This window comes from Eschrichtius robustus, chromosome 3 (genome assembly GCF_028021215.1).
Source record: "Eschrichtius robustus isolate mEscRob2 chromosome 3, mEscRob2.pri, whole genome shotgun sequence".
In the NCBI taxonomy this organism is placed as follows: domain Eukaryota; kingdom Metazoa; phylum Chordata; class Mammalia; order Artiodactyla; family Eschrichtiidae; genus Eschrichtius; species Eschrichtius robustus.
The window spans coordinates 105,544,378-105,572,365 of NC_090826.1; the positions used below are offsets into that span (position 1 = coordinate 105,544,378).

A 27,988-nucleotide genomic window follows, 5' to 3' on the forward strand; every position below is an offset into this window, starting at 1 on the left:
TTAATGTTCCATAATTTAGTTACAAATTTTTCTAGTTACTTCAAGTAGTTTCTGGCTTACAGCACTACTAATGCTATAGGCCGTTCATACGAAATTTGAAAGTTTGACCATACAATTCCTTCAGTACACCTTATTACAATGTTCATGATAAAGGCCAGTTTGCAATGATCATAGGGTAATTATAATAAAAATTTAATTTGGAAATGAGCAAATGGGAAAAGAACCCAGTCTTTAAAAATTGCTACTGTATTAGATTTATAGTCTTTTTATATTAGAATACTGGACCTTGAAACTACAAAGGAAGTGGGGAGGTGTGGAGAGCTCTATTACTTATTGGATGCCTATTATGGGTCCCAGATGCCTCACATCTGTTCTATCTCATCAATCCTCCAAATAACCCTGACCTCTGCAGCCCTGACCCTACCCTTCCTCCCCACTGTTTTGTCCCTCACTGCCCCAGTCAAAACCAACCTAGGGGTTCTTAGCTCTACCCATAGAACTGGAACCTTTCCCTCCTAAAACTTTTTACACTTTGTTTGTTAACTGTCTGTTCCCAAATAAACTATAAGCCTCATGAAAGGGGCTGCATCCATCCATCCTGGTGACTGCAATACCTCCAGCACTTAGCGTGATATGAGACTAGCAGAAGGCATCACCAGTATTTGTTAATGAAGGAATGACCATAGAAGGCAGTATACCATGCTCTACGATTAAGACTGGCTTTGAAATCCATGTTTTCCCCAAAGATAAGGAATCACGGACTAGTAGAAGCCTTCTTCAGAATCATTCACTAGTAACGTGTTACCAGGAGGTCCTTAGACACTATTTTAAAGCGGGAGGGACTTCTCTGGTGGTGCAGTGGTTAGGAATCCACCTGCCAATGCAGGGAATACAGGTTCGATTCCTGGTCCAGGAAGATCCCGCATGCCGCGGAGAAACTAAGCCTGTGCGCCACAACTACTGAGCCCGCGAGCCACAATTACTGAGCCTAGGTGCCTAGAGCTCGTGCTCCACAAGAGAAGCCACCGCAATGAGAAGCCCGCACACCACAACGAGGAGTAGCCCCTTCTTGCCCCAACTAGAGAAAGCCCGTGCGCAGCAACGAAGACCTAACGCAGCCAAAAAAAAAAAAAAAAAAAAAAGTGGGAGCATTTCCCATTAAATCAGTTCTTATAAAAGGATTTCAGCGTTCAGTGTTCAGCTTAGCATTACCACATTACGATAAAATGGGAAAGTCTTGTCCCAAACCAAAATACGGTAGAGAACATTACAAAATTTTGTTTCTAACTCCTGGCAGGTAACGATTCTGCAGCATCACCAATACCTCCTATTTAGACACTGCCACATTAAAGCTCTGTCTGTTTTTCTCTGCAGCATATGTGAAGCCTTCTAAATAGGAAATCAAAGCCTTTTGAGGAAATCAATGGCCCTGAAAATATGCTGGAAAGACGCTTGATACTAATATTAGTGTTGACATAGTGGCGGGCCACCTACCCTCAGGTTATCCAATTGCAAAATACATGGGAGTAAAGTACTTTGAATTACCCAATTTATATTTCTCTGCTGAACTTCTTAGAAAAAGAACAGGCTTAATTCTTCTGTGGGTTTGAACTGTTGCTTGGACTCAACTTGTTTAAATATTAAATATAATATGTTGTCTCTTCTCTACACAATGAAAACATTCTGGCCTTAATGCCAGTTAATTCCGGTGGAGGCAACTTCAGAGTCCAGTAATCCAGAAATGGTGATTGTTTGTTAATTAGAATGTGGCACGTTCAAAGTCATTACCAAGTCTATGTAAAGGTCACTCAGGACCCACCATGCACAGATAAAATCAAATAATTAATAAGCTGGATATTTTCATCCAGTTTTTCAGTTGGAAAGAATCTTAGAGAACCCTCTTACTTTCCGTTTCATACCCTGAGGCGGTGAGGTTAAAGATGCTGGTCTAGCTAGCCACTAGAGTAACAGACCAGGGAGGCCAGCAAACTCAGGATTCCCAGAGCCTAAGACAAAAATAAACAGAAAGAGGAAAAATAGCTGCATTGGGGACTGAACTTCTTTCTGTTTATTAATCAGATCACTGGCATTTACCTTCCACTGGTGTAAATGTTGTAATCGGGGTAGTCTGACCATGCAGGTAAGGATCCAACTTAATTGTGTGTGTTCAGACACCTGAAGAAATAAAATAGAACATTAACAAAGGTGGTCAATATCTTCTTGCATATAAGGCAAAACCAAACAGACAACAAGTATTACCTTGGCTAAAAATACCCCAAATGAGGGTAATTAAAAAAATTAAGGGGGCTAATTCATAATGCATAGAATTTTAGATGAAGAAGACATCTTCAAAACTACCCAATACCATTACTAGTCTAGTGTTTAAATCCTCTTCACAACATCCCTTGCTAGCAAGCAGCTGACAGTGAGAGGGTTTCATTATGTCCTGAGGCATCTATTTCAGCACAGGGCATCTAGTCAATATTTTATAATAACTTTGCATGGTGTGTAATCTATAAAAATATTGCATCACTATGTTGTACACCTGAAACTAATATAATATTGTAAGTCAACTATATGTCAATTAAAAAAGCCAATGTAATTAAGACACACACATGCACATGCACACACATGCACACATGCACACTGGTCAAATCCTCTCTAAACGAATTCTAAATATATGAAAGCAGCTGTAATATCTTACATGTACATGGCAAAGAAAGGTACTGGACTTAAAGACTGAGTCCTTTAGACCCAGAGGAATTTGAAATTTAGGAATCACTTTATCATCTGAAAGCATGTTTTTAGATAGTTTCTATTTTTTCCTTTTTTTTTTTTTGAAGAAGAGGTTTAGTCAACAAGAAAATATAATCTTTTCCCAATTTGTTTTTGTTTTAACCAAATTCAATCAAGTCACCAAATCTGGCAACAATTGGGATGATTCTTGGGTCCAGGCCAGGTTCTAATTGGTGACCTAGAATTTAAGGCCTACGCATCCTGTTTCTGGACCCTGGGGATTCCGAGCCCTTCATCCATTGTGGCTTTTTGTGTGTGTGCCCATCTGATTTCCTTAAAAAGCAGAGGCTGTTGCCAGCTCTGAAAAGTGGCCCCAAATGTGTTCTTTGTGGGTTTTGCAAATGGAACATAAAGGAATGAAGCTGAATCAGCCCAGGCCTATTTTACTAGCAAGGAATCGCCATCTGGCATAAGATAATTTCTCGTTTTTTTCCCTCAAGTCATGGAGAGGGAAGAGCTGTTTTTCACATGTTTGACAAGGAATCGCTTTTAAAGTTTTGCAAGTCGCTGGGCTGAATCTGTCATCTTTCTTCCAAGAGGCATTTGGGATTCATTGAGGGCAGTGACTTTGACAGCACTGTCCATGCAAATTGCTAACTGCTGCTGTAAACAAACAGCTATCAGACAGAAACAGTAACCCTGGATGGAAGCAAGAGGATTATAGTTGCTTCCAATCACCAAGCAAAACACATTCCCATTAGGACTAATAAAACAAGAGCTGTTTTTTGACATGAAGAAGTAGGAGAGATTTTCTTTTTTTCTTCTTTACTGAATTGGGGAAAGGAATAAAAACACAGAATATAACCATGGACATGTGGAAAGAGACAAGATGATTCCTTTCCTTCAACTAGGGCTCAAGAGCTCAGCTTTGGTGATATGCAAACAGCTACCATTATGTCTCCATGAAGTCAAGTATTTTCCAGTAGCTTTTTATCTGGCTATATGGAATGAAACTTATTGAATATTCTGCAGAGATCTTCCTGGTGTTTCCAAATAATGTGGCATTAATTAATTCAATTATCCTTATTTGGAAAAAGTAAGTAAAAGGTCAAAGGCAGTTAATTTTCGCAATTTATCTATAATATAATATTATAATTTATAATATAAATTAATATATCATTAATAATTACACAAGAAGGGTAGTATACTTTAGGATTTAGCTCTCTTAATTTATTCATATTCATGGCAACTGCTTGGAAAAGGTCAGATCTCTATCTGGAGAAAAGTGAAAATGGTATTAAATATAGTACGTTCTGCCTTATGTTGTGAAATCACAAACAAAATAACAATATAATCTGGTTTAGCCACAGAAAAACAAAAGCATGGAACAATAAGGTGGTCTGTTGACCATCCACAAACAAGTCAGCAGTGATTTAAGATTTCTGACCTCCTAATTATAACAAGTAAAGACATATGTATTCTTCAGTTAACAGCAGTTTTGCCCATCTTGTTCACTGTTGTAAAACAAGAATCTGGCACACTGTAGGTGCTCAATAAATATCTGTTGAATGTATGAACAATAGCAAAGGCTGAAGAAAGAATGGATAGGACCAAAAAGAATCCATTAGATTTAGCTACGGACTTGTTGGTGATCCAGGCAAAAGCAGTTTCAGGGGAGTGATTGGGATGAATGCTAAATCTATTATAGAAGGGTGGGTTGAAGCGTGACTAGGAGGCAGAATATGAAGGCAGACGTACAAGAAGTATAGCAGAGTGGATAAGAACTCTCTCTCTGAGCTTAGGCTACCAGATCTGAATGCTAGTTCTGCCACTCAGTAGCTGGGTAACCCTGTGTAAATGACTTAACCTCTCTTTGTCTCAGTTTCATCATTTATAAAATGAGATTAACAACAGTATCCACCTGACAGTGCTTAGTACAGTACCTAGCACACAGTAAGCACTCAATAAATGGTAGTTATTATGACTATAGGTAACTTTTAGAAAGACTCTTTTAACTTTTTATTCTGAGATAATTATAGATTTGCATACAGTTGTAAGAAATAACACTGAGAGATCCAGTATACCCTTCACCCAGGTTCCCCCAGTGGCAACACCCTGCATAAATATAGTGCAATATCACAACCTGGAAATTGAATTTGATACAATCCATCCACCCTATTTAGGTTTCACCAGTTTTACATGTACTCATTGGGTGGGTGTATTTAGTTCAATGCAATTTTATCACATGTGTAAGACATTTCTTTTTTAAGGAGTATAGAAATGAAGGTAACTAGTAGGGATTAAGAATAAAAATTTTGTTTTGTTTTTTAAGGTGGGATAGACCTACATCTTCCACTGAAATAGGAGGAGGAGAAATAAATACAGATGAGGATCTATCTTGTGGGATAGGAGTGGAGAGCAGAAAGTGAGAGAACTTCAACTCTAATGGGTTCTGTTATCTCTGAAAACAGAAGACAGGGTGATTAGAAATAAATGGGATAAGAAATATACTCAGTGGAATTGCTGGGTTTGAAAGGAAGGAATAAAAGATATTTTGGAATAGAGCTGTATAAGACTTGATGCTTTGCTGGTGTTTTTGTGAATGAAAGAGGACAATCATCTGTAAGATACACTCATGGGGAAACACTGGTATTCTTCAGGGTAGACTAAAATGTTCTGCCTAAATATTTAAAATTTTAAAAAATTTGCAGAAAAAATTAAATCAGTTGATTGCATCTTTCCTTTGGTCAGTAAGGATTTTTAATACGATCTAAAAAGTACTAAAAATAAAGCAAAAATCTTGATAAATGAAACTACATTAAAATTAATGTAGTTAATTTTCTCTTTATCAAACACCACCATTAAAAGAGGGAAAAATGGCAAGTCACAGAGTGGGAGGAGCTATCTGCAAACCTAGACAGAATATACTGGTACACAGACTATGTAAAGAATACCTACAAATTGATAAGAAAAAAGCAGATAACCTTATACAAATTGGCCAAATTCATTAAATGCAAATTAGTCATAATGTGATACCACTACACCCTCACCAGAATGATTAAAATGAAAAACCCAAAATAGTACCAAGTATGGCAAGGATATTGAGTAAACAGAACTCTTATACAGTGCTGTGGGAATGTAAATTGGTCCACCAACTTTGAAAACTGACTGTACTCACTAATGCTCAGCATTCATATAACATATGACCCAGGTATTCCATTTCTAGGTATATACCTAACAGAGATGTTTACATATGTTCACAAAAATATCTGTGCAAGAGTATACTGTAACAGCCCCATATTGTAAGTAATCCAAATGTCCACCTACAGAGAATGTATAAATTGTGGTATATTCACTCAACGGAATACTACAGCAATGAGGAAGACTGAATTACATTTAACAACAGGAAAGAATCTCACAAACATAATGTTGAATGAAAGAAGACAGACATAAAAGAGTATATACTAAATGGTTCAAATTATATTAAGTTTAAAAACAGGTTATCTTAGGGAAGGGATGTTTAGTGATTGGAAAGGGGCATAAAGGGCAATGCAAGTTACCCATGTAACTTGTATATGGGTGTGTTCAGTTTGTGAAAATAGGTAAAAGGCTTGTAAATCTAACTATACTTGGCCTTGAATAAAAGTTAAAACATTTCTGGTGCTTAAAATAAGGTGGAGGGACTTCTGGAATAGCAGAGCAATAACCTCTGAAAATCTGTTCCTCCATAAAAGCAATGAGAACACAAGCAAAAATTGTCAAAGTCAACTTTTACAAAACTCTGGAAAATTAGCCAAAGGCTTACAATAATCTGAAGAGTACTTATTTAAGAAAAACATCCAAACCCCAGTAAAAACAGCGAGCTTTGTGGCATTTTAACTTGCCCGATTCCCATTAGCTTCTCCCCATGCCTGTGGTAGCCATGAAAACAGCAGCCTAGCAGCCACTGGAAGGGAATGTTAGGGTTTGGAGCTCCTCATAAAGATCCAGCCCCAGAGAATCATCACTACTCGACCTGTCTGACAGCTCTCCATTTGGAAAATGGGGAAAAGCCCCATTTGCAGGGCTGGCTATTATTTGACCTGATTAGAGCTCACTCAGTGGGAAAAGCCCTAGCCCTAGGACACTTTTCAAATATAATCATCAGCAATGATTTAATATTACAGCTGCCTGAGGTGCTGATACCAGTAGGAGAAAACAAGAGGCTGTCTAGAAAACTTAAGGAGAAAAGCTGGGAAATGATATGCTTATAGAGTACTTTGAAAAGACCTGACACATTCCTGGGCCTCCAGCAGGCCACAAGTATGTGCAGGGCTGTGCACACGTCCAGGAAAGATCTGAGAAGACCCTAATCTCTTACCTCTAGCTCACCCTGAGGCCCTGTGTAAGCCCCTCAGCGAAGGGTTGAAAATATATGAACAAAGCATTTAGACATTTCTGCTCAATCATTATCTGAGTACTAAGCTAACCCAGCAGAGACTGCAGTGGCCACACATGACTATGAACACAGACTTTACAGAATTGCTGCAGAAAAGTCACTAAGCAAACATAGCAACAACAAAAATGAACCCTAGGTGGTGGGTGGAGGGAAGATTTCACTAGTGAATTCCCATAAACATTGAAAAAATTAATACCGATTCTTCACAGTCTCTTCCAGAGAAATAAAAGACGAGGGCACACTTTCTTACTCATTCTAGGAGGCGTGTATTATACTGAAACCAAAACCAGGCAAAGACATCATAACAAAAATAACTATAGGCCAATGACATGAATATAGATGCAAAAACCCTCAACAAAATACTAGCAAATTAAATCCAGCAACATATATAAAGAATTACGCAACATAATCAAGTAGGATTTATTCCAGAAATGCAAGCTTGGTTTAACGTCCAAAAATCGATCAATGTAGTACTACAGTAATTTAGAAAATGTATGGTATAAGGATAGAACATATAGATCAATGGAAAAGAAGTGAGAGTCCAGGAGTAAATCCTTACCTTTATGGTCAATTGGTTTTCAACAAAGACGCCAAGACAATTCATTGGGGGAAAGAATAGTCTCTTCAACAAATAATGCTAGGGCAACTGAACATCTACAGGCATATACCTACAAGCAAAAGCATGATGTTGTAGCCCTACCTCTCACTACACATAAAACTTAACTCAAGATGGATCACAGACCTCAATATAACAGCCAAAACTATAAACTGCTTAGAAAAAAAATAGGAGTAGATTTTCATGACCTTGGTTAAGCAGTGATTTGTTAGTCCATATGACACCAATAGCACAAGCAACAAAAGGAAAAAACAGATAAACTGGTCTTCATCAAAATTTTAAAATGTTGTGTTTCAAAGGACACCATCAAGAAAGTGAAAGACTGTTCACAAAATAGGAGAAGTTACTTGCATATCATGTCTGATAGGTAGCTGTATCCAGACTACGTAAAAAACTCATAATTCAACAATGAAAAGACAGATAATCCAATTTAAAATGGCCAAAGGATTTGAAAAGACACTTCTTCAGATGACTAATAAGCACACGAAAAAATGCTCAACATCATTAGTCACTAGGAAATTGCAAATCAAAACCACATTGAAAAAAACAACACATTGAGATACCACTTTACACTCACTAGGATACTTAAAAAAAGACTGACAACAAAAAAATTGGGGGAAAGAAATGAAAAACTTGGAATCCTTATACAGATCTTCCTCAACTTACAATGGGGTTACTTCCTGATAAACCCATCATTGAGTTGAAAATATCCTAAGTTGAAAATGCATTTAATACATCTAATTAATACAACATCATAGCTTAGCCTAGCCTACCTTAAACATGCTCAAAACACTTACATTAGCTACAGTTGGGCAAAATTAGCACAAAGTCTGTTTTATAATAAAGTGTTGAACATCTCATGTAATTTATTGAATACTGTACTGAAAGAGAAAAACAGACTGGTTGTATGGGTACACAACTGTCATAAGTGTGTCTGTCAGTTGTTTGCCCTCGTGATCTTGTGGCTGACTGGGAGCTGTGGCTCGCCGCTGATGCCCAGCATCACGAGAGAGTATCAAACTGCGTATCGCTAGCCCAGGAAAATAAAAAAGAAAATTCAAAGTTCGAAGTACCGTTTCTGCTGAACGTTTATTGCTTTTGCACCATTGTAAAGTCGAAAAATCGTACGTTTGAACCATCCTAAGTCAGGGACCCTCTGTACATTGGTGGTAGAACTCTCATACAAAGTAGTGCAGCCACTTTCAAAACCCTTTAACAGTCCTTCAAAATGTTAAATATAGAGTCACCATATGACCCAGCAATCCCATTCCTAGATGTATACCAAGATAACCAAAAACATGTAACTATACAAAAACTTTACACACAAGTTCAGAGTAGCATTTTTCATGTGGAAAACATCTGGAAAAGTGGAAACAACCCAAATGTTCACTGACTCATCATGAATGAATGAACAAAATGTGGTATAGCCATACAATGGAATACTACTCCACAATAAAAACAAATGAAGTACTGATAAATATTACAACATAGACAAACCTTGAAAACGTTATGTTAAGTGAAAGAAGCCAATCACAAAATGCACTTGTATGAAATGTTCAGAAAAGGCAAACCCATAGAAGACAAAGTGGTTTGGAGGTTGCCATGGAGAGGGGAGAGGGGCAATGGGTACTGGGTTTCATCACGGAGTGATGAAAATGCTCTAAACTTGATTGTGGCGATGGATGCACAACTCTGTGAATATACTAAAGGTCATTAAATTGTACACTTTAAATGAGTGAATCGTATGGTATATGAATTTTATCTCAATAAGGCTGTTTAAAAAACTATGCAGGTGGAATTCATCACAACTGTTCTTTGATGCATCATCCATTAATTATTCCGTGGCAATGAAGATAAATGTAGTTTGAGTAGTCCTGATTTTCTGATCTTTGGCATGATCTCCACTTTCCTCCACACAGGAATTTTTCTCCCCACAGGAATAGATGGTCCTCAAATCAAAGCCAACTCCAGATCCTTTCAAAACGTGAGTGGGGAGAATGGGTTCTCATCAATGAAGAAAAAGATGCCAGAGCTGCTGCTGTGTTTGACAAGCCTCCCCTTCTCACTTAAGCCCACTCCATCAGGTTTCACCTCCACTGCTCCACTACAACCGTTCACCAGTCAGCAATGCTAATGCTTAAGATAAAGTTGTTATCTGACTTGATATATTAAACAGCATTTGACACAACTAATAATTACTTCTTCCACTTTGATTCACTTTCTTCACTTGGCTCCCCAGACACTGCATTATTGTAGTTTTTCTCCCAGTTTCAATATTTTTTCTTCTCAGTCTCTTTGTGTGGGCCCTTCTCTTCTCCCTGACCTCTTAATATTGCAGACACCCAGGTTTTAGTCCTTGTTTCTTTATTTACATTCTTTTTCACACTCACTCTCTTTGCAATTTCATCTCATCTCCTGGCTTTAACTACAATCTGTGTAACTGATGACTTCTAAATGTATAACTCTAGCCAGACCTCTTTGCTGAACTCCAGATTCATATATCCAACTCTCCATTCAGCATATTTGTGTGGATATCCAATGGACATCTCAAACTCAGTCTACCCAGAACTGAGCTCCTGACCCTCCTTCCCAAACCTGCTCTACCACAGCTGTCCTTTCTGTTGGTGGCAACTCCACCCTTGCAGTTACTTAGGCAAAAACCTCGGAGTCATTCTTTACTCCTCTATTTCTCTCATACTCTATGCCTAATCCATCTGCAAATCTTGTTGCTTCTACCTTCAAAATATATTCAGAATCTCTTAGCACTTTCACCTCTTCTGCTGCTACCACTCTGGTCTGAGGCATGATCAACTTTCACCTGGATTGCTAACTGGTCTCCCTGCTTCCAGCCTAGCTACAATGCGGTCTATTCTTAACAATAGCCGAAGTGACTCTTAAAACATAGATTGTGTCACTTCTCTGCTCCAAATCCTGCACTTCCCATTTCCTCAGAGTAAAAGCCGAAGTCCTTACAATGGCCTATCATGATCATCTCCTCCCTTTCGACCCTGTGACGTCTGGATGCCAATCCTCCTCCTCACCCGCTTTGTTCCCTCCTCTCCAGACATGCTGACTTCCTTGTGTTCCCTGAATACACCAGGCATACTCCCACCTTAGGGGCTTTGCACTGACTCTTTTCTCTGATAGGAATTCTCTTCCCCCAGATATTCACCTCACTAACTCCTTCACATTAAGTCTTTGCTCTAATATTATCTTATCAAGGGGGTTCACCGAGCCACGCTATTTAAAATAGCAACATGTTTCCCTCAATGCCACTCCCAATTCCCCTTAATCTTTTTCTATATAACCTATCACCTTCTAATATACTTTATGTTTGGCTTATTCATTATAGTTATTATTTATGTTGTGTTACCCCAACAGAATGTAGGTACCATGGTGGCAAAGATTTTTGTCTGTTTTCTTCACTGATGTAACATGAGTACCTAACACAGGGCCTAGGACATGGTAAGTGCTCAATAAGTATTTATTAAATGAATGCATGAATGAAATGAAAGGTTTATTAATAGGGTGTTGTCTAAATAAAGTGTGGCATATTTATATAATGGCACACTATACAACAAATAGAAGAAATGAACTAGATTTAGATGTATGACCGTGAGATCACAAAAGCATACCGCTGTGTGAAAAAAGAAAATTGCAGAAAGGTTCTACAATACGGCACCACTTGTATCATTTTTTTTTAAAACCACACAATTAAAAATATTGTATTTACTCATTGGATTACACATGAAAACAAGTGTGAAAAAATGGCTAGATTGATATAGGCCAAGTCCAAGATTTGGTTGCCTGGGGATAGAGAAAAGGGATGTAGGGAGGAGGGGTGAAAGGAGTAGGCAAGGAAAGAATTAAAGGGTCCTTCAACTTTATTTGTTTAATATAGGAAGTCAAGCAAATATGACAAAATGTCAACAATATTCATCCTTGGTGTTGGGAACATGAATGTCTGTTATATTATCCCCTGTGTTTTGCTGAATTTAAATTTTTTTCAGAAAAATTTAATTAACAAGGAGAGTACAGGATAGCATGATTCAAAAAAAATACAGCTGCTAGGTATCAATCAAAGCCATTCAAGCAATTAGCTGATTCAGTAAATCTTAGATCAAATGTCTAAGTGTCCCTTAGGATTTTACTATTTCCTATATAAATGTTATCTTCCCAGGAATCAGGTACTATAAGTTTTGGTTAGGACACCTGGAAGACTATTCAGACTCACAAATTCCCATTTATCATTTCCTCTTGGAAACTAGCAATTTCATGCTGAGTTATTTTTATTAGACTCTTATCATCCTCATCACAAATACCCTTAACAGGAACCTTGTTTGGGGATCAATTTAAATTAAAAGAACTCTGTTATCAATGATAAACTCTCACTCACTCTCTTCAACTGGTCTGCCTCCCGTCAGTATTTATGTTTGCCAATGAATATCTATGTGTACACATTTGGATTCTTCTATGCTTTTTTCTTAGTCCAATACTTCCAAAGCTAAATAAGTAGCTTCTATAAGCCTGCTCCAGACTTAAAAGTCACCTCCGTCTAAGTCCTATTGCTTAGTGTGTATATGTGTGTGTATGTGTATACATATGTACGTCTTTACCTATAGCAGTGTATTAGTCAGCTTTTTCTAGGCTATGCTGGGTAACAACCCTAAATAAGCGGCCCACAGCAATCGTTTCTTTCTCATTCACATCACATATTAGTAGCTGTAGGCTGGCTTTTCCTCTGCTTTACATACCTTCTCATTCCAGGACACAAACTGAAGGAGTTAGAAGGAAGGAAGAGCAAGAGAGAACAAACATGGAATGGCTTGTAAACATCCTGCTTGGGCATGGTGTATAACATGCTTGCTCACTTTCCATTGGCTAAAGCAAGTCATGTGGACGAGCCCAACATGAGTGGAGTAGGAACAGATGCTTCTCCTATCGAAGGCACTGTCAGTCATGCGGCAATGGATGAGGACATATAATCCTCATACATATGGGTTAGCAAACTGCTGCTCACAGGCCAAATCTGACCTGTGGATTGTTTTTATTCAGCCCATGGGTTAAGAATGGTTTTTACATTTTTAAAGGGTAGTCAAATATAAAAAAAAGAGAAGAAGGAGAAGGAAAAAGAATAGGAGGAGGAGAAGAGGTGGTGGTGAAGAGGGTGGTGACAGCACCTGTGGCCTGCAAAGCATAAACTATTTACTATCTATGCTCTTGCAGAAAAAGTTTGCTGATCATTGTTCTTACAGGAAATGAACATGAATAATTAGGAATGATAACAATCTACCATAAACACGCCCCCCACCCCCCACAGCAATTCCTACCTTGAGTAAGAATAAGAGAGCTATCCTGTAGAGGACATGATGGCAGATAGTTTATTGTTGTTTTTATAAAATTTATCTCTTGAGTAAATTTTATGTTAAATTTTCATGTGGGTATATATGATAGCCCCCAAAACTTAAGTCCTAAAAAATAATGAAGATTTTGGGGACCACATTAAATTAAATACTTTTGTTCATCAAAGGACATAATCAACAAAGTGAAAAGGCAACCTGTGAAGTGGGAGAAAATAAAGAACTAACTACCACAACTCAACAACAACAACAACAAAAACAACCTGATTAAAAAATGGGCAAAGGACTTGAAGAGTCATTTCTCCAAGGAAGTTATACAAATGGTCAACAAGCATATGAAAAGATGCTCAACATCACTAGTCATTAGGGAAAGGCAAATTAAAACTATAAAATGAGATATTGCCTCATATCCATTAGGAAGGCTACTATTACAAAAACCCCACAAAACCCAAGAAAACCCACACACACAAAAAAGAAAATAACAACTGTTGATGAGGATGGAGAAACCGGAACCCTTGTGCACTGTTGGTCCGAACGTAAAACGGTCCAACTGCTATGGAAAACAGTATGGTGATTCCTAAAAAAGTTAAAAATAGAATTACCAGGTGATCCAGCAATATCACTTCTGGGTTTATACACAAAAGAAACAACAAGAATTCACTGTATAGCACGGGGAACTATATTCAATATCTTGTAATAAACTATAATGGAAAAGAATTAATATAATCGAATCACTTTGCTGTACACCTGAAACTAACACAATAGTGTAAATCAACTATACTTTGACTAAAAAAAAAAAAAAAAAAGAATCCAAAGCAGGATCTTAAAGAGCTATTTGTATACTCATGTTCACAACAGCATTATTAAACATAGCCAAAAGGGGGAAGCAACCCAAATATCCATTGACAGATGAATGAATGGATAAACAAAATGTGATATATACACACAATGGAATATTATTCAGCTTTAAAAAGAAAGGCAATTAAGACACATGCTATAGCATAGATGAACCTTGAGGACAGTATGTTAGATGAAATGAGCCCAGTCACAAAAAGACAAATACTGTATGATTTTACTTATATGAATTATCTAGAACAGTCAGACTCATAGAGACAGAAAGCAGAATGGTGGTTGCCAGCGTCTGGAGGTTGGGGGGAGGGGAAGAAATCGTTGTTTAATGGGTACAGAATTTCAGTTTTGCAAGATGAAACAGTTCTGGAGATTGGTTGCACAGTAACATGAATATATTTAACACTACTGAATTGTACACTTAAAAAATGGTTAAGATGGTACATTTTATATTCATGTATTTTACCTCAGTTTTTTAAAAAAGTCTGTGTAAAGAAAAAATATAAACATATATCTAATGTTGGGAAAAAGTGGTTAATTTTATTATGTGAATTTCATCCCAAATTATTAAAAATTCAAGTGGAGGGGCTGGTTAGAGGTAAAAAGGAAAGATTTGGTTTCAGATATGTTAAAATTGAGATTTTGGAAAGATATCCAGAGAGAGAAGTCTAGAAGATTGCTAGAAACACAAAAAACTAGGAAGAAAGGTCAGGGATAGAGACAAGATTTGAGAGAAAATGGCTGAAAGTTATAGAAGTAGATGAGACTTCAAGAGGGCAGAATATATATATATATAGAATAGATCTATCTATGTATCTATCTATCTATCTGTCTATCTACCTATCTATCTACCTACCTACCTACCTACCTACCTACCTACCTCAGGACAGAATTCTGGAGATTAAAGAGGAGTCAATAAAGGAAATAAATGAACTATCAGAGTAGGAGAAAAATGAAGTTACTGCTGTAACATTGGAGTCAAGAGAAAATTTTAAAAGGAATGAGCAGTTAATATATCAATGAATCAGAGTAGTAAAGAAGTATAAGAAGAAAAGACTAAGCACAGGTAAATTAGAGGTCACGTTGTGCTTCATTTAAAAAAAAAAAAAAAAAACCACAACCCTGGGTTGTGTTCTTTATCCTGTAGTATATAACAAATAAGTACAAAATATGTTTGTAAAAGATGTCTCTCCCTACATATATTTGTTGTTGTTTTGATTTGGATAAATAATGTTTAAACAAGGAAAAACATGAACTAAAATATCATCTAAAAACAAACAAAAATGATGAAAGTCTTATATGATAAGATGATTTTCATATTCTTATTTTAAACTCTTTTTAACTCTTGACTAAAATTCCCTAAAATTCTTGGCAGTAAAGATCCCTTCAGTCTAATTCAAAGCACTATCCTCGGCAAAGCTGCTCTCTTTTTAAAAAATTAATTTATTAATTTATTTTTATTTTTGGCTGTGTTGGGTCTTCGTTGCTGTGCACGGGCTTTCTCTAGTTGCAGTGAGTGGGGGCTACTCTTCGTTGTGGTGCGCGGGCTTCTCACTGCGGTGGCTTCTCTTGTTGTGGAGCACTGCTCTAGGCGCGCAGGCTTCAGTAGTTGTGGCGCACGGGCTTAGTTGCTCCGTGGCATGTGGGATCTTCCTGGACCAGGGATCAAACCCCTGTCCCCTGCATTGGCAGGCAGATTCTTAACCACTGTGCCACCAGGGAAGTCCCAGAGCTACTCTCTTTTAATACTTTCCTTGGAGTGGGGTCAACAGTTGCAACACTTGGTTTCATGGGGCTTTTTGCTGGTTTTACAAGAAGTTTAGGGAACATGTTACAACAGCAAATAAAATAATTAGTTTACTGACTAAACTTGTGAGCAGGTTGTTTCTTGGTTTCATTGTGAATGGGTGACTCAAAGCTCAGATGAAATTTTTATGCCATATTTATTTTGCCTTTGTCATTTTAAATGTTTGAATGACAACTATATTGAACTGCTTGTAGTGTTCTCACACAGTTCTGTGGGTTCTTCTTTTCTTTTGACTTATATATCCTAAGTGCCTACTCATTAAAAAAAAATTTTTAATACTAAATCAACTTTAGTGAGGTATAATGTACAAACAATAAGATGGACCCATTTTAGCTGCTCAGTCCGAGGAGTTCTGCCAAATCTATACATGTGTAACCATCACACCAGTCAAGATATAGAACAGTTCAATGTCCCCCAAAAGTTCCTTCACACAGCTTTGTGGTTAATTTCTCACCCTTCCCTCATCCCTGCTCCTGGAAACCACTGATCTGTTTTTTGTTATTATGGACTAGTTCTGCCTGTTCTAGAATATCATATAAGTGTTAGTATATAATATGAATTCTTCTGTCCTTGGCTTCTTCCAGCATAATGTTTCTGCTATTCCTTCATGTTGTTACAGACTCCTTTTCACTGTTTAATAATATTCCATTGATTGAATATTCTACAATTATTTATTCATTCATTGATGGATGTTTGGGTTGTTTTTAGTTTGGAACTATTGTGAGCAAAAACACTATGAACATTTACGTACAAGTCATTTTGCAGACAATGTTTGCATTTCTCTTTGGTAAATACCTAGGAGTGAAACTGCTGTGTCACTTGGTAAGTATATGTTTAATTTTATAAGAAATTGTCATTTTATACTCTTAACAGCAATGTATGAGTTCATGTTGTTCCACATCCTTACCAAAACTTAGCACTATCAGTATTTTTAATTTTAGTCATTCGAGTGGGTAAAATGGTTTTTAGAAAAAGAGTCATGTATTTGGAAATTAAAACACATATTTCTAAATAAATCACAGATCAAACAAGAAATAATAGAAATTAGGAATCATTTACAAATGAGTTATAGTGAAAATACTACATATCACAACTTTGTAGATGCTGATAAAACAGTACTTAGAAGGAAATGAGTATTTATAATTATATTAGAAAAGAAGAATGGCTAAAAATTAATGAGGTCCACTTATGAAGTTAGAAAAATAACAACAAAGTAATTTCAAAGAAAACAGAAGCAAGAGAGGAAACAATGAAACTAATGAAATAGAAAAGAAAGATATGATAGAGAGGCTCACAAAACCAAAAATGCAAATTAAAATGAGATAGCATATTCTATCCTTTATAATGGCAAAAGTAAAATGTCTAATTATACCAAATATTGCCATACACCAAAAGGAACTCTTCACTTGTCGGGAATGTAAATTGGAATACCAGTTTGGAGAGCAATCTAGCAATATCCACTAACACTGATGATATATATACATGTCATATATCCTCATGATTCCACTCTTACGTATGTACACCTACAAAAGCCTTTCAGATGTACACAAAAAGCATATAGAAGTATGCCCACTGTAGTATTATTTGCAGTAACAAAGAGTTGGAAAAAATCTAAATATCCTTTGCCAGGAAAATAGATAAATAAATTGTGATAGAGCCAGACAATGGAATATTGTAGAGCAGTCAAAATGAATAAATCTCGAACACATAACTAATGTTGCACCCAAAAATATAGATGCAGGAAGATATGTGCAGCATGAGGCTATTTACATAAAGTTTTAAAACATACAAAATAAATGATATGGATTGTTACGGCCAAATTATATGCAATACAAATATAAACACGTACATGGGAATGATGAGCATTAAATTCAGTATAGTGGTTACCTCTGGGGAGGCAGGAAACAGAATGGGATTAGAGAGAGCTAAACAGAAAGTTTCGACTGTCCTTGTAATGTTTGATAGACACATATACACTATTGACACTATGCATAAAACAGATAACTAATGAGAACCTGCTGTATAGCACAGGGAACTCTACTCAGTGCTCTGTGTTCACCTAAATGGGAAGGAAATCCAAAAAAGAGGGGATATATGTATATGTATAGCTGATTCACTTTGCTATACAGTAGAAACTACCACAACATTGTAAAGCAACTGTACTCCAATAAAAATTAATTTTAAAAAACCCTAGAAACTACATGCAGCAAGTATGCCAAAAGGTTAGCATTTCAAAAAGCAGCCATTCACCTTCATACTTTTCTGAATGTCTGAAATATTTCTTAAAAAGTCCTGAAAAACCTTTGATAACAAACGCCTGTGAAAATATTTTGTTATTGAGTATAAAGAGAGGCACTGTCATTAATTTGATCTCCACCTTCCAAATCCACTCTACCCTTAAACAAATCAAGGAGCCTGGGGTGGGGACAGTATGTGTGTGGTGATGTAGGGGGAGAGAGAAAGTTAACATCTGCCAGGAATTATACATCATATTATTTAAATATCCCTATTATAGACATTAAAAAGGGGGTTCAGAGAGCTTCAGTAACTTGCCCAGTGTCACTACAAGAAGAGATCACGGGGGCTTCCCTGGTGGCACAGGGGTTGAGAGTCTGCCTGCCAATGCAGGGGACACGGGTTCGAGCCCTGGTCTGGGAGGATCCCACATGCCGCGGAGCGACTAGGCCCGTGAGCCACAATTGCTGAGCCTGCACGTCTGGAGCCTGTGCTCCGCAGCGGGGGAGGCCGCGACAGTGAGAGGCCCGCGCACCGCAATGAAGAGTGGACCCCGCTTGCCTCAACTAGAGAAAGACCTCGCACAGAAACGAAGACCCAACACAGCCATAAATTAATTAATTAATTAATTTTAAAAATTAAAAAAAAAAAATGGTACCCATTCTCACAATTAAAAAAAAAAGAAGAGATCACAGTGAGATTCAAACTGTATCTGGCTTCAAAGCCCATACTCTTTCCACTACCGCCCTGATAGTAAAAAATAACTCTTCTTGGAGGTGTCATTAAGATATGACCTAACCCTGTAGTCCAGGATGCAAGCAGCACAAATACTACAGCTTCTCATCAAGTCACACATGAGTATAGATCTAGGCAAGGAAGTGGTACTAGTGGAAACTTTTTAGAGAAGGAAATAACATGAGGAGTTTGAGTTATATAATAATTTTCCTAACTTCTCTTTGTTATTTATGCCATGGGCCATTTAGAACTTTTGTCTCTCCCTGGAAACTTTGGAAGTGACACCAATTTTACAAATAGATTCCTCAAGACCATTAACCTATATAGAGGTTTGTTTGCTTTCTTCCTATTATGAGTTGAATGAACACCTGTTGTTGGTAGCCTAACAACTTGAGAGTTTAACAAATACAAATATGTACTCAAATATGCTTCCAAAATTACTAGGATAAGTGAAAACACAAAAGATTCTCTGTCCTAGTTTAGGCTTTGGCTTTTTCCCTCTAAGATAAGGGACAATGAATGGGTCAGGTACAACTTTTGTTTGTATTCAGTGAGCCAAGATTCACGTAGTCAGTTCCTTTGGCCCTTATTCAGAAATTGGTTCCTCCATAGCCCCCTTTCCTTTATTATTATTATTGATTTTAGTTTCCTGGGAAACAAAACCTACCTCTAATTAGAGAATGAGGCCACATTCCAAAGCTGCAGATTCCATTCTTCTCCCTCGACTCTTCCCTGGACTGTTTTGGACCCTCTGTAACATGATGTCTGATGGTCGAAACTGTCCTTTTCTCCCAGCCTTGGCAGAAAGCCAGTGCCTAAAGCTATGAACTCCAGCTTTTATCTTCCATCTGCAGGGTGATTCAATCCCAAGCAAAGTAACAACTAAAGATGTGGAAACATGCACCTCAGAGGCAGCTGTGGGAATCAGATTGGATCTGCACTCGGGCCTGCTAGAAATAAGAGACCACTGACTTTGGCATTGGCATGGAAACCTCTGCCAAGCACACACATAGGCAGGCAATCCCTATCCCTCTCCCTCCCACTCTCTCTCTCTCACTCACACACACACACACATGCGCGCGCACACACACACACACACATATACATGCGCACGTGCACACACACACCTTTCAGAGGAGAGGCTCTGTAAAATTCCCCACATATGGCAAACATATTGTAGGGGAAGCACCATGACTAGAGGCCGGTGGGAAAGAAAGAAAAAGAAAATAATGAGAAAAATCTTCAATAAGTCTAAATCGTTCCAGTCAGACCGCTGAGAAAGAATGCAAGGGACTGGAGATAAAAATTATTGGTAAAATCAGCATTATAACATAGCTAAACTCTTGCCCTATTTCAGATAATTACTAGAACTTACTCTGGTGTCCAACAATGGCACCTGGGGAACTAGTCTTTATATTTATCTGTAAGTACTTTGCTTAACACAATGGATATATATGAAAAGAGCCCTTACATAATATAAAAAATATTTTTCTCTAACTCACAATTTCAAAAATTCTTCATTTTACTTGGAAATAATTGTCTGTGAGGAGATGCAGTTATAACTAATTTTAACTGGTATTGCCTCCCAACACTTTAATTCTAATTATTTTCTAAATTCCTATCATATTCAATGATCAACTAAATGCTTAAACGTACTGCAAAATTCTCAATATAAACTAACAAAAAAAAACCTTGTTAAAATTACACATATAATCTCTAATTTATGTTTTATAAGTTAAGAATTGATTTATCAAATTTTCTCAAAATAAAACCAGAAGAGGGTCTTCCCTGGTGGCGCAGTGGTTAGGAATCTGCCTGCCAATGCAGGGGACACAGGTTTGAGCCCTGGTCTGGGAAGATCCCACATGCCGCGGAGCAACTAAGCCCATGCATCTAGAGCCCGTGCTCCGCAACAAGAAAAGCCACTGCAATGAGAAGCCCGCGCACCGCAACGAAGAGTAGCCCCGGCTCGCCGCAACTAGAGAAAGCCCACGTGCAGCAACGAAGACCCAACGCAGCCAAAAATAAATAAATAAAATAAATAAATTTACAAAAACAAACAAATAAAAAACCCAGAAGAAAATACTCTAACTTCTGCTTTAAAGAATTATTGGTAAAAGTTAATCAGATCATTTGAATACAAAATAACCTGTGATAAAAGTGGTGGAGTGGAAGAAACACGGACCTGATGTTCTCAGGGGCCTCATGCTTGAAGGGCCTTCTAGAAACTGAGTTTAAATTTTTACCTTGAGTGTAGGAGAGGGGTGCTGATGTATTTTAAGTAGAAAGATGACCATGGCTACAATGTGGGGAATGGACCATCGATTTGTGAGACTGAAGCAGGAGTGAGAGGGTAATTTAGTAGTCCAGGGTCTTCAGGTCAGCTCTGGCTCTGCACTGCCCCTCTGCCATCAGCTCCTGAGGCAAAGGCATGGTGGGAGACAGAAAAATGTTCTCTCCCCATGAGTACAGATCTTCCTCAACTTACAATGGGGTTACGTCTTGATAAACACATGGTTAAGCTGACAATATTCTAAGTTGAAAATGCATATAATACACCTAACCTACTGAACATCATAGCTCCACCGTGCTCAGAACACTTACATTAGCCCTATAGTTGGGCAAAATCATCCAGCACAAAGCCTATATTATAATAAAGTGTTGAATATCTCATGTAATTTATTGAATACTGTACTGAAAGTGAAAAACAGAATGGTTGTAAGTGTCTCGGTTGTTTACCTTTGTGATCTCACGGCTGACCTGGAGCTGCAGCTCCCTGCTGCTGCCCAGTACCACAAGAGAATATCGTACTACATATTGCCAGCCTGGAAAAAGATCAACATCCAAAATTCAAAGTACAGCTTCTACTGAATGCATATTGCTTTCAAACCATCATAAGTTGAACCACTGTAAGTCAGAAACTGTCTATATAGCTTCCAAAAGTAGTGCCTTAGGAAGAAAAAAGAGTCCTGGATTTGCCACCTACAAGCTGTTATGACCTCAGGTAGCTAATTAAGAAGATATTATTAAGCATTTACTAAGTACCAGGCACCTCTCAGAGATTTTCTAATTACTTAATCTCTTTATACCTTAATTTATTCATCTGTGAAAAAACAGTAATGCCTAACTCATGCACTGTTCTGAAGATTAAAAGAGAGGTCATATACATGAAACGGCTGGTAAATCTTACACGTTTAAAGATGCTCTATTTTCTTTTCAATCCCCCTCTACTGAAAACTCCACAGGTTGATAAAGACAATTGTTAATTAATTGACTTTTGGATAGCAAGACATAAAATACAAACACCATGATGATTCTTTCACCTACTAGAACATGGCAAATATGGGGCCAGGTCTTTAAAATAATAATTGTTTCAAGGCGACTAGCTTAGTTAATTATACTTCTACTTGAGAATGGTCCTAAGAAGCAAAAGCCAATACATGTCTTCACAGTTTCAAGATAAAGCATCAGGAAGAACTTCCCATCATCCTCCATGAACAGCTTGAAGCTTTACAGCATTCTAGTGGAACTGATATCTAGGTACTCCTTTCTAGGCACTCCATAGGCACTAAGTAAGCATAGTTTCTAGTCAAACTATTATAAATGGTGATAAGCAGCTAAGTGGGATGGCAGTTTATAGCCATTAAACATCAGCTAACACAGATCAGTGAAAAGAGGAAGCACAAAAAATTAAGGTTTATTTTTATGTCCAAAAGAGCTAATTTTATAGCAAATAAAAGAAAACCTGATTAATATATCAAAGGCATGAAAAAAGTGGGAGCATACAAATGAACTTATCTACAAAACAGAGACAGACTCACAGACACAGAGAACAGACTTGTGGTTGCCAAGGGGGAAGGGGAGTGGGGGAGGGATGGAGTGAGAGTTTGGGGTTAGCAGATGCAAACTAGTATATATAGAATGCATAAACAACAAGGTGCTACTGTACAGCACAGGGAACTATATTCAATATTTATGTAATAAACCATAATGGAAAAGAATATAAAAAAGAATGTATATATATGTATAACTGAATCGCTTTGCTGTACAGCAGAAATTAACACAACACTGTAAATCAACTATACTTCAATTAAAAAAATATATACCACATCAGGAAAAAAAAAAAAAGAAAAAAGTGGGAGCATAAAAACCAAAGTTTACAATTTTTTTTTAAGTGCAGAAGGATTAACTTGACAGGAAATAAAACTTGATCAACAAATCAAAAGGCATGAAAAAAACAGAGACTTAAGATCCATAATCAAATGTGATGCATAGACCTTGGCTGGATCATCATTCCAACAAGCCAACATTTTGGAAGACATTTTGGGAGAATCAGCATAATTTGAACATGGACTGGGTATTAGATGATAATACGGAATTATCATTAACTTGTTAGGTGTGATGACAGTATTGTGGTTATGTAAGAAAATTTCCTTAGTTTATAGAGAGGCATGTTGAAATATTTAGGGCATGAAATGTCATGATGTGTGGTATCTGCTATAAAATACTTCAACAAAGAAAACAACATTGGCTAGACAAATCACAAAATGTCAGTAAATGATGGGGGTAGAGTATACTCTTCTCTCTACTCTTCTGCATATATTTAAAGTTTTCTTTATTAAATATTTTAAAAAGGAAAGAAAATCTGATAAAATATCCGTCCATCCATTGAGTTGTAATAAGGTTGGTTGCCCGAGTTAAAGAAGGAAATGGCCCAGACCAAGCATGTCTTGAGGACAGAAAGACACCTGAGGAAGTCTTTAATACTGTCTTTGTGGGACAAATTGTGAAATGTGGGCTGATGAGTACTTTCTTCAAATTTTACTGGCAAACTATCGAAATTCCCCCAAGGGAGCTGAAGTCAGGGATGGTAGGAGGGGGAACTGGGAGCCAATTTAGAGCCCACTGAGGAAACAGGCAACACCAGTTGCCTCCACTCTCTGACCTAGACCCACATAATGAGCTCACTAGTTTGGGAACCAGTGAGCTCATTACATAACATAAAAAAACCAAAGGGAAGGTGGTGAATTTTTTTATCCCTCACTTAGGAGAATGTTCTTACAAAGTCTCCCATATCGTGCGTTACTCTTTCAATTGCTATTTTGAACAACAATGTACCATGTGGAAGAAGATACCTCAATTATTGAAAATTTTATACATTTATGGAGGTCACTGCTAAAAATCCTTTACAAAGGAGAACATTTTTAGAATATGGTAATCATTTCTGGGGCTATGAGCTCAAAGTGCAAGTACTGGATGTGATTGTAAATAAGGCTTTAATTTTAAAGGTCACTTTAAAAAGCGACTGACAAGTGGTTACTTTGTGGAGATCAGACATTTTCACCTATAAGAAGTATGGAAATAAGTACTGAGAATACAATTTTTAAAAAGAATATCACATAAGGATCAAAAGAGAGCTTGTATCAAAAACAGCTAAGATGGAGTGAAGATGGTATGCTTTGGAAAATGCATTAGGTGACTCCAAAACTGGCTCTAATGATGACCAGCATTATAATGTCAGAGATGGATGTGAAGAGTTTGGATAAACATTGTTTCATGAAATATGAGAGGCACCTTCCTTTCAGAGAGAAGGTAGGACAACCAAGAGGGTGAGAGATCTAGGGTGAGCTAGTTTGAAGAAGGTAAGGCCTATGGGACAAGGACCTGGAGGGTAAAGATGGTGCACAATTAATGTCTCCAAGTTTGGAAGAGCAGTCATGTGGAAGACAGAGTTGATTTATTATGTATTTTTAGCAAGAAGTTAAATGAGTGGCTAGAAGTTACAGGGAGGCGGGTGTTTGCTCAGTATAAGCAAGTACCTGATAACAATTACATCTGTCCAAGATTGAATCTGAAAAGTCATACGTAAGGAAAGGCTTCCTGACCAGCTGTAAAAAAGGAAATTGAGGTAAATTGCCTTTATGGTCATTTTAATGATTAGATTCTACTATTCTATCAAATTATCTCTAAGCTGGCAACAAGTTTAAGTTGATAACTGCATTTAGTTTTTGAAGATACTCTTTTCATTGACTACATATTTTTAAATGGTTGCCCTGTGTGAATCATTACATTAAGTTCTGTGGGTGATTAAATATATACAAAAATAATGATCGGCAGAAGTTTATGATCAAGAAAGGAGTTGTACACATGTATAACACATTCCACACATGCATACATGTTAACGTGCCAAAACATGTATAACGTACCATTCCTTGGCTGGGGCTTTGTCACCAGGTTAAAGCAGACATGTAATAAGGGCATGATCCAGTTAAAAATTTCACCTTCTTTGCTAGGGAGTCTCTTAAGCGCCTTGTCTCTAGTCCAGGTTATCTGCCTGTCCAAGAGTAAACTGATTCATCCATAGTAAAGATATGAGTCAAAAATTTTGGCTTTGTTCTAAAGCCTTTCTTGGCTTGGACTCAAGACACTGGACATTGTCTTCCAATTTCCCAGCTAGTTCTCTCAAATCTTCTCAAAAGTTATTATACGAAGAATGAACATTGGGAATTATCCAATAGACCTTCCAAATGCAATACCCAATAAAGCAACATCGGAGTTACGTAAAACCCATCAGTCGCTAAAATTCTATCCCTCATCACCAGGAGACTAGTCAACAGCATGAATTCATCTGTTTGAATGCAACCCAGTACAGAAAAACAATTCCAGGTTTAGAAAGTACTAATGGGATACAACTTTTTGGTTTATGAAGCATTATAAACTTACCTAGTACAGTGGAGGAAAAGTTGAAAATACTATTGCATTATAATAATACTCAATGATATGAATATAGGGAAAACATGAAAATGAAACAGTCGCATTTGATGAAGTCACACTTGAAGGGTCAAAAAAAAAAATCAAAAACAGGAGCTATATAAACCATTCGATTTTTTCCTCAATCTGAAAATAAAAAAAAAATTTCTCGGTTCTAATCTGAGAAGCTGACCTGAGATTGTTGGAAAAGGATGCTCTTCTCTGGGTTTATGCCACAGGCGAGAAGAGCAGCCGTCATGTCCAAGATGCTCTGCCGGAGGACGGCTGGGTCTTGGGGGACAGTGATGGAATGTAGGTCAACGATGCTGTACAGCACGGAGTCATGCTCGTCCTGTAATCTCACCCAGCTCTCAATGGCTCCCAGGTAATTGCCGAGGTGGGGGAGTCCTGTAGGCTGAATGCCAGAAAATATTCGTTTCACGGAATCTTTCTGGAACGAAGAAAAACAAACAAAATTGCTTTTGAAGCAGAATCCATGAATCCTATGCCCATGTTTGATGGCTACGCAATTTTTTTAACTGCAATCTGACAGTCATCATCCTTAAATGCATTTATTTTGTAAAGCACTATGTTAGGTGCTATTAGGAGACAGAAATGATATTAAAAAAATCGTTTTTTGCACTTAGAAGCTTACAAACACAAAGGCACATAAGAAAAGGTCTGTATCTCCAATCTAACTGGAGATAGAGGATATGCTTATGAAAATAAAAGTAACAGTACAGTATGACAACACAATTGTGACTGGTTTGGAAAGGTAAATAGTGGGGTACAGGCAAGAGTTCCCAAGAGGAAAAGATGACTGTGGTTCTGGTGGTCAGTTACAGAGACTTCAGACATAGAATCAAATTTCACTGGAGATTAAAGGGGCTCCAGGGGTTTTTCACGTGACTTCATTCATTTTGCAGTTAAGGCAATGAAGGCCTTAGCATTAGGGCTAAAGGCTACTCTTACTTAATTCAGTTTTCTTTAAAAATAAAAGAATTTGAAAAAGAATAGATACATGTATATGTATAACTGAATCACTACACTGTACACCTGAAACTAACACAACACTGTTAATCAACTGTACTCCAATATAAAATAAAAAAATAAAAATAATTGCTGATATTATAATTTAATGTACAGGATCTGGGTTAAAAATTAGGAAACCTATACTCTATTTCTGATATTGCTTCTTGATAAAGTTATTTAACTTTTTCACGCTTCAGTATCCATTTACTTTTGATAAAATCATAGTTGGTTTTTTATTTCTTCAAATGAAGTTTTTAATTCTGCATAATTTTTTAAATTATAAAAGCATTTTTGACATGGTCATGCTAACCCATTGGTCTATACTGTCTATTATTGAAGTTATAATAGGAAATGAAAAGGAAAAAAAATGTGCCTCTGTATTTGTAAGCTTTTGAGTGCAACAAATTTTTAAAAAATATTTTCTGTCCTTAATACAGATAAATGATAAAATGCATCATTATCATTTTTAACAATAATAAAAAATTACTAATAACAACCATAATTTACTGGACAACTACTATGTTTCAGGCATTTATGCTCAGTGCTTTATATGCATTAATGTATTTATTCCTTGTAATATACAATATGGTAGGCATATGATTACCTCTAATTTACAGATGAGAAAACTGAGGCTCACAAATATTAATAGATTGCCTATGGCCACACAACTAATAGGTAGAACTGAAATTTCAAGTCAGGTATTACTGACTTCAAAGCTCATGTACGCTTCTTCCTCTAGCTACCATGTTTTGCTTAACCACCATCTATTAAGACTTCATTACATTCATTGCATTATTTTGCAACGTTTCTGTTGAAACAAAAAAAAGTTATGGGGAAAAAAAAGAATATTCTGTACATGTATATTTGTGTATTAAGTGCCAAGTCTCTCCAGTGTACTTAGGTAGGAGTTGAACTGCTGGATCATAAGGTATGCATACATACCTTCAATTGTACTACAGCATACTAAACTATTCCTAAGTATCAGTACGTAACAATTTGCAGTTTCTACCACCAATTCCTATTGTTCCACATCCTCACCAACACTTTGCCAGTAGTTCTATTTTTAGCTAACTGATGATATAGGGTAGAATCTCATTATGGTTTAACTGCATTTCTCTGATTATTATTAGAGAAGTTGAGAACTCATGGTTTTTGGTATTTTTATTTCCTCTTCTGTGGAGAGCCTATTCAAGTTATTTTGCCTATTTTTCTCAGCTTGGATTATTTTTTCATTGATTTAAGAATTTTTGTATATTCTGGATCCTAATATTTTGTCAGTTACATGTGTGGCCAATATATTCTCTCATTATGTGGTTATTTGCCTTTATGTTATCTTTTGATGAAAAGATGTTTTTCAAATATATAATTTTTGACCAGATTTTTATGTCATAGAAGAAATCTTTTAATATCCTGAGTTCATGAAGATATGT

The 27,988-nt window shown here is 37.0% G+C and overlaps 1 protein-coding gene across 3 annotated transcripts in view; it reads right to left on the reverse strand.

Moving 5' to 3' along the window:
- Nucleotides 1-27,988, reverse strand: part of WARS2 (tryptophanyl tRNA synthetase 2, mitochondrial) — an 85,402-nt gene that overhangs the window by 18,299 nt on the left and 39,115 nt on the right. For all 3 annotated transcript variants that reach the window (XM_068540593.1, XM_068540595.1, XM_068540594.1), the window contains exons 2-3: nucleotides 25,720-25,977; nucleotides 2,095-2,175 (exon numbers count right to left, since the gene is read on the reverse strand). In XM_068540593.1, coding sequence (XP_068396694.1) covers nucleotides 2,095-2,175; nucleotides 25,720-25,977 — 339 coding nt within the window. The remainder of the gene's footprint in view (nucleotides 1-2,094; nucleotides 2,176-25,719; nucleotides 25,978-27,988) is intronic.